Source organism: Macrotis lagotis, chromosome 5 (genome assembly GCF_037893015.1).
Source record: "Macrotis lagotis isolate mMagLag1 chromosome 5, bilby.v1.9.chrom.fasta, whole genome shotgun sequence".
In the NCBI taxonomy this organism is placed as follows: Eukaryota; Metazoa; Chordata; class Mammalia; order Peramelemorphia; family Peramelidae; genus Macrotis; species Macrotis lagotis.
Window position 1 is genome coordinate 236,845,050 of NC_133662.1, and position 12,128 is coordinate 236,857,177.

General features: G+C 41.7%; 1 protein-coding gene across 2 annotated transcripts in view; it reads right to left on the reverse strand.

Moving 5' to 3' along the window:
- Positions 1 to 12,128, reverse strand: part of ADAP2 (ArfGAP with dual PH domains 2) — a 40,496-nt gene that overhangs the window by 10,360 nt on the left and 18,008 nt on the right. For both annotated transcript variants that reach the window (XM_074188972.1, XM_074188973.1), the window contains exons 8-10: positions 5,165 to 5,227; positions 2,002 to 2,079; positions 547 to 775 (exon numbers count right to left, since the gene is read on the reverse strand). In XM_074188972.1, coding sequence (XP_074045073.1) covers positions 547 to 775; positions 2,002 to 2,079; positions 5,165 to 5,227 — 370 coding nt within the window. The remainder of the gene's footprint in view (positions 1 to 546; positions 776 to 2,001; positions 2,080 to 5,164; positions 5,228 to 12,128) is intronic.

Here is a 12,128-nt window from a genome sequence, read left to right on the forward strand (position 1 = left end):
TTCCCTTCCTGTGTACTCTCAAAAGTCCCAGGGGTGGCCCAGCGGGTGCAGAGCCCCAACTAATAATAAATAATTCAATAACAAGGCCTACATTTTTCTCATGAGAAAAGGACTGGCTTTTCCTTCAACCAGAGGTTTGGTGGATTGGGAAAAGGAGGGTCGGAGAGTCAGCTTTGAGGGGGGGTGGGCATTCCTCCAGGCCTAGCAACCTCGCTCTGGAGGGTGGGACCTGAACTGTGTGTACTTTTCAGGGACAGAACAGAAGGAACCGCAGTGATGGCAGAGCCCCTGACCTTGCTCAGTGTTCTGGGAGCCTGGGAAAATACCCAGGTGGCTGGAAGAAAATTCACTGCCCTGCCCTCTACCTTTGTCTAAGAAAAAAAAAAACCCAAACATAATATTTTGTTGCCTGAGTGACTTTAAACAAATAATTTCACTTTCCCTGGGCCTCAGTTTCTAGACTTGTAAAATGGGTAGGTGGGACTGGATGACCTCTAGGGCCCCCTTCAAGCTTCAAGTTGACTTGGCTGATTTTGTGGGTCTTACCACGAGGACTGAGAATGGTCCTGGGGAGGGCCAGGACATGCTGTAAACTCTCCAGCCATTCCCTCTGTTCCTTCTCATTGGGACAGGTAAAGACAAAACTTCGCTCTGGAGTGATGATGGTGATGCCAGCCTTCCAGCGGTTCCCACGGATGCCCTTAGGGAGTTCATCATGGATCTCGTACCCATCCTCCTTGCTCCCAATGAAAACCTGACCCTGCTCAAATGCATCCTGGAAAGAGAACAGCAGGTGGGGAGGTGGTTGCTAGTCAAGCAGTTGCTCTGCCATGGGGATAACAGTTGCTCTGTCTTGCTATGGCCTCTTGGAAGGACTCCCCGCCCCCAAAACACATCTTCCTCTTTTCCCAAGGTCTTTCGGATAGTTTTTGCTGAAGGCCCTAGAATCTGATCAAGCAACAATTCAAAACCATAACTAAGATGAGACAAATGCAACGTTTTGGTTTTGTTTTCTTCCCAGGGAACCAAATCTAAAAGGCACTGATGCCCTCGGATGCCTTGATCAGATAGGAACTACCAATCTTAGCATTTCTTTAGCATAATAATTAGTCCTAGAGACCACATCCCTCCCTGCCAGACTCCCCAGCAGTTAGTTCAACATCCTAGGGCATGTGTCTCTTCTCAGAATAGTGTCCGCCTCTCTCCCACCATAAGACCATAGGGTCTTATGTCAAGTTCCAAAGTCTGTCTTTCTCATCCTCCTCAGTTTTATTTAGATTTGTCCCAGGGAACAAGAATTGCTAGTTTCTTGGTAAAATGAAGATTCAGAAAATGAATCCTTTGCATCCAGGACAAGAGATGCCAACCTGGAAAACATGTCCTCCATGGAGACCTCCAGAAGGACCTCCAGAAGCAAAAGTTAGGAGTATTAGTGAGGAGGGGGAATTGTAGATTAGAGGGAGAACAACTTGATGATACCATAAAATATCATTATGTTCCAAATAAAGTTTTCTTTAGGAAAAATTCATATTTTTATCTGCACATACATGAGAGAGTCTAGAATTTATTTCCTTTCGCTTTGAATGGGAGGAACAGGAAAGTTTGCTGAAAAACCAAAAGTCTAAAGAAAGTTGAGGATCCTTGAACCAGAGAACAACTCATTTCAGAGGTTAAAATAGCAACCACAAAAAAAGAGACAGTCTCTTTAAGCTGTAGCAGGAAGGAGTTATTTAGATATAAAGTCCTTCCTGGAAGAACTGCCCTAGAATGAACAGTCAGGAATGGGGCTGTCCATTGGTCTCAGATGATTCCGGAGCACTTCGACCCTGCAACAGGAGGCCGAATGAGATAACTCCCTGACATGAGTTTCTGTGCCTACCAGCAAGCTGGCATTCCCTAAGTAAATCATGTAATTTTTCAGACTTGTAATTGGTCATCCTTGACTCTACATTTCTCATTGGGTGCTGGTGCTCCCTTTGAGTCAACACAACAGACTCTTACCAATGGGTTCTTGTAATACAGCAGCCTCCTCTCCTGGGGGTCAAGAGCAAACCACCGTTTCTTAAATGCTTCTCTTTGCTGTGAGGAAGAGACAGAAATATAGTCAGAGAGAGATCAAGTCAGATAAACAGTGAGAGACAGAGAGACAGAGATAGATAGATAGACAGATAGATGATAGATAGATAGATAGATAGATAGATAGATAGATAGATAGATAGATAGATAGAGACAGAGAGAGACAGAGAAACAGACAGAGAGAGACAGAGAGACAGAGAATAAATGAATGTCTTTATCACTCAGGATGGGGTGATGGGCTGGAAGTCAGAAGCCACACATAGACTAAGCCATACAGAATGCAGGTCCCCCAAACAGGCTAGGAACTTCCCCAGGATGTCAAAGAGAAGATGCATCTGGGATGCTGATGCTTCTTCTCCCCTCCAAACACCTCCCAGAAAAGATCAAACAGGATATGTTATCCCTCCTAAACTTCTGGAAGAACCACAGGGTCATAGATTTAGAGCTAGAAGGGACCTTATAAACAGAATCTAGTTTCTCATTTTTTTCAGATGAGGAAAATGAGGCACTGAGAGGTAAAGTGACCTGCCCCAAGTCAACAGGTTATAAGGGAAAGGGAAGAGATTTGAACCCAGGTCTCTGACTTCATTATTTTTTCTGCTATCCAGCCTGAAATCCCTCTCTCCAATGAATCAATCACTAAATATTTAAGTGCCTACTATGTACTAAGCTCTAGGCTAGGTGGGGGACCCTACAGCTCCCTCAATCATGTTCCCTCCTTCATGACCTTCCTCAGGCTCTGAACATGTAGATTCTTTGACCAAAAAGGAAAATGGCAAATGATGGGGAAATGGGTACATATTAGAGCTGTAAACTGGTCCAGTCTTTCTGGGAACTAACTTGATAATGTGTCCAAACAGTTATTAAACCATATATATCCTTTGACCTAGTAATAATACCCCTACTAGTTCTAAACCCCAAAGAAATAAAAAAGAGAGGGGAAAAAACTCAGTTGTACAAAAATGTTTTTGTATTGGAAAAGAACTGGAAACTATCTTCATCAATTGAGTGATGCCTGAACATGAATATTATAGAATACTATTGTTGCTGTCAATCAGTCCTTTCAGTCATGTCTGACTCTCCATGCCCCATTTGGGGTTTTCTTGGCAGGGATGCTGGTGTGGTTTGCCATTTCCTTCTCCAGCTCATTTTACATATGTGGAAATCGAAGCAAACAGAGTTAAGCAACTTTCCCAAGATCATACAGCCAGTAAATGTCTGAGTCTGGATTTGAACTCAGATCTTTCTGACTCTAGCCCTCAATCCTAGCTATAAGAAATGATGACAGGGATGGTTTAGAGAAACCTAGAAGACTTGTATAAACTGATAAAGAGTGAGATAAGTAGAATCAGGAGGACAATTTATAAATGAATTTGATTTTGCAACTTTTATTAACACAATGATCAACCATGATACATTCAGCGCAGATAAACATGGGCAATGAGTGAATTTATTTTGCTTAACTATACACATCTGAAACAGGGATTTTGTTTTGCTTTCCAAAAGGGGTGGTGGGAGGGAGAGAGGGTGAATTTTTGTTCATTGAAAAGTTTTTTGAAAGAAAATGTAGTCATCATCACACAACCACCTCCACCATCTCCTCCTAGAGGGAAAAAACAGCTCTCCTTTCTGAGCTGTGGTCTAGAAGCCAGTAGGTAACCCTTTCATCAGGAAATAAGCATTTCCTTCTCTCTCAGGCTATGGGCAAGACATCTCAGAAAAGGGAAGCTCAGAAAACCAGACACATCAACCTCTCACAAGGACAAAACTAGACCTTGAAGGAAACCCAGGTCCAAACCCAGGCTATTCTAGCATGAGGACGGTGAGTCTGGGGGATGACGTAGTGGCTCTGAATCATGGGAGGCAGTCAAAAAGGGAGCTTAGGGAACCTGTTTTGTTCACTCTGTGGCCCTCTGTGAACTAGATACAGCATCTCCAAGCACAAAGGAAAGAAAAAGAATTGTGTGTGAGCCTGTAAAATAGGTACAAGTGGACCTTTGTATCTAATCTTTATATCTTTATATCTAATCTATTCATGGCCTATTAATGGCAGAAGGGGCTTGGAGTGAGAAACAGCTGCTCTCATATTGCCTAGGGCTCTTACTAGCTTCTGTGGCCCTAAGGAAATCCCTTAGTCTCAACAAGCCTCAGTGTCCTTCTCTGTAAAGTAAGGATAATATATCATCAGCTTCATCAGGAGGCCATGAGTATCGAATGAGATAATATTTTGGAAAGTGCTGTGCGAATCTCACAGGGTTGTAGATGTGTTATGGCTGTTTTTGTTATTATTATTATTACGTTTGTGGGCTATTTTTTTTTCAGTCTGAAGTTACTTAAATCTAAATACACTGAACTTCCTGTTTTTGGTTGCTTGGAAATAAATCAGTCTGACATTGGCCTAATCTAACAGTTGAATGGGATGGGTGCCATGTTCTTTCTCTATTTCTGCATGAGAAGGGCTCCTTCAAAATTATCTTCTATTTACTGTTGGTTCTTCAAAATAAAATGTAAGCTGCTTGAGGGCAGGGAGAATTTTATTTTGGCCTTTGCATCATATAGTATCTGGCCCAAATACTTGCTGACTGACAAGAGATTTTATCGTTTACTTGTGATTGCCCAGAAACAGGGGTTGAAAGGAAAGGTGGTGGTTAGGTAGGAAGGTAAATAAAGTGCCCGATCTGGAGTTAGTAAGCCCTAAGAGCAAATCTAGCCTCAGACACTAGTTGAATAAACCTGGGAAAATCATTCAATCTCTTCCCGCCTCAGTTTCCTCATCTGTAAAATGGGATAATAATAGCCCCTTTCTCTAAGTTGCTGTAAGGATAAAATGAGATTCTATTTGTAAAGTGCTCTATAGGACTATATAAATGCTAGCTGTTATTAATTAAGCTGAGTTTAAGGGAAGTATCCAACTTTTCGCTTTCATTTGGAAAGTTCAGATAACACTGGGGTTTTTTTGAGGGAGAGGGCAATCTTTAACAGGCTTCTTTATCTAAGAGAGATTTAGAGAGCTGCCTCCCGGCTGCCACTCCTACCAACCACTCCTTAAGCCTCTCCCCACCAGGATACTTCCCACTCAAGAACCTACCTTTGGGCCAGTCTTTTCCATGTAGCCTTGTTTGAGGTAATTCCTGGTGATATGAGGCAGGAGCTAGGATGGAAAGAGACGAACATGATTTCCCACCTACTCTAGGTTGATCTGAGGTTCGATGCCCGCCCACCACAATGTGTTCTCAGTGTTGCATCTGGACTCATAACCAGAGGGAACTCTAGAGTGGGGAAGGATGACTGCTGGCCTTGAAGTTATATTTGGAGCATGAAGGGTTGCAATATTGATACTAAAACAGATAATGAAAACAAAGAATCACTGTCAGCTAAGATGGCAAAGAAACTTCTCCAGCTACTTGTAGAAGACTGTCTTCTCTATCTGGGGAAGTTAGAGGCGTGAAGGGTCATTTCAGAAATATAATGCTGATGTTTTTTAGCCCTAACCTAAGTGAGAGATGCTGGGAAAATCCATGGACAAGTAGAAGCAGGGTCAGTTAGGTAGCACAGTGGTTCTATTGAACACCAGCCCTGGAGTCAGGAGGACCTGAGTTCAAATCCAGGCTCAGATACTTAATTATCTAGTTGTGTGACCTTGGGCAAGTCACTTAACCTCATTGCCTTGCCCCCCCCACCAAAAAAAGGAAAGAAAAGTAGAAGCAAACATACTCATAGCATAGGATTATTCTTATACTTTACTCTCTCAATATTTTCAACCTCTCCTCGATGGCTCCTTCTCTACTGCCTACAAACATACCCATGTCTCTCCCATCCTCAAAAAACTCTCACTTGTTCAATCCACAGTAAATATTGTCCTGTATCTGTTCTGCCTTCTATATTTAAATTCAATTTTATTTTCTCTTTCATACTTCTAAATCCCTTAAAATTTGACTTTTGACCTTACCATTTCATCAAAACTGCTCTCTCCAAAGTTACCAGTGATCTCTTAGTTGCCAAAGTCAATGATCTTTTTTCAATGTTCATTCTCCTTGACCTCTCTGCAACCTTTGACACTGGTGATTACTTCTCCTCCTCAACAGTCTCTTCTTTCTAGGTTTTCAGGATATTCTGTCTCCTGTTCTCCTACCTCTCTGACCATTTGTTCTCAGTCTCCTCTACTGGATCCTCCTTCAGATCATGTCCTCTAACCACAGATGTCCCTCAGAGTTCTGTCCTGGGTCTTTATCTCTTCTCTCTATATTATATCAACTGGTGATTCCATCATCTCTCTGGTAATGATTGTCAAATCTACCTTTCCTGTAGCTACCTAACCTCTATGCTGAGCTCCAGCCTCTTATCTCAACTGCCTTTCTGATACCTCAAAGTTTATATCCAATAGACATCTTCCCAAACCAGAACTCCTCTGTCCCTCTAAACCAGGGATGGAGAAGCTCTTTTTTATGAGGGTCATTTGGATATTTATAACATCATTCATGGGCCATACAAAATTATCAACTTAAAAATCCTAACGCTAAAAGCTTCCTAAATTTATTGAATTTTGAGTCCCACCTGTACTTGCCTTGGCAGCTCCAGACCAATTGATTTCCAGGGTCTTAAATGACCTGCAGGCCAGAGGTTCCCCACCCTTCCCCTAACCCCTCTCCTTCTCCTCCCTTTCCTATTATTGTACAAGTCAACACCATCCTCACCATCCCCCAGATTTACAACCTAGGAGTCATCCTGGATGCCTCACCATCTCTCATCTTCCCATGCCCAAGCTAGATGTCAAGGCCTGCTGATTTTACTTTTACAATCTATCACAAGTATGCCCTTCTCCTTAGGACTCTGCCAACACTCTGGAACAGGCTCTCATCATCTGTCCCTTGAATTATTGCAGTAGCTGTTGGAGTCTCTCTCTCCTAACTGCAATCTACCCTCCATTCAGTCAAGGAAGTGATTTTCCTAAAGTGTGGGATTGATTATATTACTACTCCCTACTCAGTAAACTACAATGGTTCCCAATGGCCTCCAGGATCAAATATAAAATGTTCTGTTTGGCATTCAAAGTCCTTCAGAACTCAAGCCCTCCTACCTTTCCATTCTTATACTTTATTCCCCAATATGGACCCTTTGATCCAGTGACATTGGCTTCCTTGCTGTTCCCATGAACAAGATACTTCATCTCTTTGTTCAAGACATTTTCTCTGGCTGTCCCCCATGTCTGGGATGCTTTCCTTTCTTCTTCCTCTTTACCTACTGACTTCTCTTAAGTGCTAATAAAATCCCATCTTCAACAGAAAATCTTTCCCAACCTAGCACCTTCTCCCTCCCTTAATTATTTTCGACTTAGTGTAGATAGATTTAGATATTGGCTTTTGACCTCATCATTTCATCAAAACTGATCTCTCCAAAGTTACCAATGATCTCTTGGTTGCCAAAGTCAATGATCTTTTCTCAATGTTCATTCTCCTTGACCTCTTTGCAATAGACTTAGAACTGGATTGAGACCTGGGAGGCTACCTTCCCCTCTTGTAGGGTTTTCTGTGGGTTTTAGGTGAGAGGGAAGCCTTTGAAAGACCATAGTAGTACAAAGATTTAGTACTGGAAAGGATGTCAGAGTCCATCAAGTCCACTGCCTTCATTTTACAGATGAAAAAACTGAGGTCCATAGAAGTTATATGACTTGCCAAGGGTCATGTAGATAGTTTTAAAGGCAAAATTTGAACCACCATCTTCCTGTCTCCCCATGTCTTCATTCTATCCACTTGACCACCACCAATTTTCCCTCAGGCTGATGCACTCTTCAAATGACAGTTTTCTCATCTAAGACTATAGGAAAAATCTGGACAAATTCATGAGTCACACAAACTTGCTCCAACTTAGCTCAGCACCCCCTCACTCAAATCAATTCACTTCCTTGTCATGGTATCCCTCCCTGATGTCATGCTTTTCTTCAAGAATGAAGGACAAATATCATCAAACAACTTCAAAGATTATATAAAACAGTAAGAGACAGAGGAGAGAGAGAGAGAGAGAGAGAGAGAGAGAGAGAGAGAGAAAGAGAGAGAGTTTATAGGTCAAGTGGGTGATCTGGCAGCAAAGGGAGAGTACTAGTAGGCAGCAGGGAATTGGAGAGTTCAATTGATCTGCAGGACTCTGCGATGGGGAACACTGAGAACTGAAAACTGAGATTTGCCACCCAAGACTCAACACAGTGAACAATGAAGGTCAACAGTGGTAGGTGGGGGAAAATTGATCCAGGAGATGAGTAAAGTGGCTGGTCATGTCTGACCTCATGAATGGGGCTCTGAAGGAGGAAGTGGTCCAAGGAAGGATGCGAAGGCTCTGCCTCATGATTGAAAGAGCAAGTCATTTAAGAGGAGGGTGTCCATGAGTGAGGTACAAAGCATCAGATGTCTGATTTTTTTTTCAGGGGAAGGGAAATGTATGGACTTTCTCTTTTTTCAAATAATTTTGGTTTTAAGGAATGGCTCCCTGAGAGGGAACATAAGTAGGGAGAAATGTAAGTGATAATAAAAACAAAATATAGCAATAAAATATTTTTAAATAACTATATCATACAACACTTTAAGGTTTACAAAGCACTGTATTATGTTTTCTCATTTATTAATTAAGCATTAAATATTAAACATGATTGTATATGTACAACTTATAAAAGATTGTTTGCTACCTTGGGGGGGAATGAAAGGAAGGTAGTAGAAAAAAAGTGGAATTCATAGACTTGGAATGTTGGAAACAACTTTGCAGGTAATTGGAAAAAAATAAAAGACAAAGCAAAAAAAAATTTTTTAAATAAAGAACAGAGGGCAGCTAGGTGGCACAATAGATAGAGCACTAACCCTGGAGTCAGGAGGACCTGAGTTCAAATCCAACCTCAGTTAATAATTACCTGTGTGACCTTGGGCAAGGCACTTAACCCCATTGCCTTGAAACCCCCCCAAAAAACCCCACTAGAGAATATAAGAATAAAAGGAGTTTTTAAAAAAAGAACATCAAGTTTCAAGTCACAGAAAATTGAAATCCTGGCTAGACTATTCATTGTCTCTTTGACCTTGGGCAAGGTGTCTGACTCCTCTTGAGGTCTCACTTTCCAAGGGAGAGGGTTAGATAAGGTAATCTCAGGTCCCTTTAGGTACTACATCCGTAGGCCAAAGGACATGGCTTGATAGTGTGATCATTGAACCCAAAGAGTCAAAAGACCTGCATTCGAGTCCTTGTTCTGGTACAGAATAACAATGTCATCTCAGATCAGTCCCTTGACTCCTCTGTAGCTCAGTTTCAGTCAATAAAAATGAGAGAATTGGGCTAAATAATCTATAAGTATTCTAATGCTCCGTAATTCTAAATCATGCTCAGATAATTATCTGGGATGACAGGTCCCAAGAAAAGAAAAAGCCTGGAAGGGAGAGGAGAGGAGGGTTGGGGTTGGGGGGGAATTAATAAGATGATTTAAGGGAAAGGATGGGAATAAAAATGCTAAACAATGACTAACTTCCTACTGATGGGTCAGCAACATTTTTAAAGCCACTTCAGGTCAAATAAGGCCAAGCATTGGTATTTTGTCCTGTTTGTTGTTGTTGAGTCGCTTTCAGTCATGTCCAACTCTTCATGACCCCATTTGGGATTTTCTTGGCAGAGATGCTGAAGCTGTTTCTCATTTCCTTCCCCAGCTCATTTTACAGATGAGGGACTGGCCCAGGGTCACACAGCTGGCAAATGTCTGAGGTTGGATTTGAACTCAGTCAGAGGAGTTCTGTGCACTGTGCTTACCCCTAGCAGCCCCAGTTTGTCCTGCTCTGGTCTTTCACAGAAATCCCTCTCACCTGAAACCCACAGAAAGCCCTGCAAGAGGAGAGGTAGATTCCCAGGACCAGGGCCCAACAATATACTCCCCTTTCATTTCATCGGTTCAGTAGCCCTCCTGTGGCCACCCATAATCCCAATGGAAAAGACTCCCATTTTAACCACTCCAAAAAAAAATGGTTGGCTCATTTTCAAAGCCTAGTTCCAGCCTTTAGCACTACCCCTTCCACTTTTTCCCTTCCTTTCCCCCATCCCCCTTTGTCCAAACTGTCAGTCTGGCCCACTCTTCCTGTTTCTGACCCCATCTTGTCTCCATTCCAGTCAACTCCTTCCTTAAAAAGACAAGCATCTGAAGATAGATGAGTCAAATCTGTCCCGTTCCCTTCCTGTTTCTGTTATAATGGAGACAATCCAGCCTGCCAGCCTGAACAGGTTGCTGTTGTTGCTGTTTGTCTTTGTTTTGGAAGAGGACCATGATGTCAGGAAGGTGATGTCACCTACTTGCTACCTGGGCAGGACACTGTCAGGCCACCCTGAGGTCAGGGTCAATGCTTACTGATTGAACGAATGACCCTGGGTCCTCGCCCTAGCCCTGCCACCTACTAGACAGATGAGCACAGATTTAGAGCTAGAATGGACTCGAGTCCTGCTTCTCAAAAAGACCAGTTGAAGGTCCAGAGGTGGGGAAAGGGACCTGCCCCAAGTCACCTAAACAATAAGACCCTCCTCTGACTCCACATGAAGCCCTCTTTCCCCAACACCGCTCTTATAACCTCCGAGACTTAGTTTCTTATGCCATGAAATGAGAATAATATTCATCCCATCATTCTCAGGGCTATACTGAGGATTAACTATGAAAGTGAATGAAAACATTTTGGGAAGAGATAAGGAAATGACAAATGGTTATTAAATTAATCTCCCTAAAGCACACTTTTTAAGATGATTCTCCCACTCAAAGTCTACTCAAAAGAGTCAAGTCTTGCCTCTGATACAGACTTAATGTGTGATCCTAGGTAAATTATTTAAAGACCTGAGTTCAAGTCTCACTTCTGATACATACTTGCTGTGTGATCCTAGGCAAATTATTTAAAGACTTTAGTTCAAGTCTTGCCTCTGAAATATACTTTCTATGTGATCCTCAGCAAATAATTTAATGTCTCAGTAATGTTGTCATGATGATCAACAGTGAAAGACTTGGCTATTCTGATCAATACAATGACCTAAAGCAATTCCAAAAGACTCATGATGAAAAATGCTATTCACCTCCAGAAAGAGAACTGATGAAGAGTGTAAATTAAAGTGTAATTTTATTGTCTTTTTCTTGCTTCTAAGAAATATGGCTAATATAGAAATGTTTTGCATGATTTCACATGTATAATTGATATATTGCTTGTCTTCTCAGTGGATAGGAGAAGGGATGGAAGAGAGGGATAGAATTTGGAACTCAAAATTTAAAAGAATCTTTCAAATAAATGAGTTGATTAAAAAATATTAATTAAATTAAAATTAAACAAATAATCAATTAATTAAAACTGTTTTAGAGGGGGCATTTTAGCATGAGAGGCAAAAAGCAGAAAGAGGTATGCTAGTAAATGTTTAATAACCAGCTAAGGGGGCTGAGGGAGAAATGTACACACCATATATTTAAGTTTAACATTTTTTTCCAGCACTTTCTTAAGTCTAGACAATACACAAAACAAGAAATCACATCTTGACCTATAGCATTTACCAATTTCCAAGGTGACAATTCTCACACTGAAAAATTTAACCATCAGGTTCTCTCTGATTTGAACTGACTCTAGCATACCCCTACAGCAAGGTATAGTGGAAAAAGAGCTGGTCTCAAAGCAGGACAGATCTGGGTTCAAGTGCCACCTTAGGAAGTCCTGGCAGTGTGACCTTCCATGCTCTAAGGTGCCCTCTAAGATTTTAAGTGGATGAGACAGTGCTGACTTGTTTTAGTGGAGGGAGCTTCTTCAACCTTAGAATTCCCTGTATTAGTGAAATCCCTGGTCCAGCCCCATCTTGATAGGAACCACTGGGCTGGGGAATCAGGAGATCCAGGTTTGAATCTAGGCTCTATCACATACCAACTTAGTGACTAAGGACTCCCTCAAACCTCAGTTTTCTCATCTGTAAAATAGGAGTGACAATACTTGCCCTACCTATCTCATAACGTTATTGGGAGGAAAGTGGTTTGTAATCCTTAAAATTCTTAAGTGTGAGTAATTGTTATCATCATA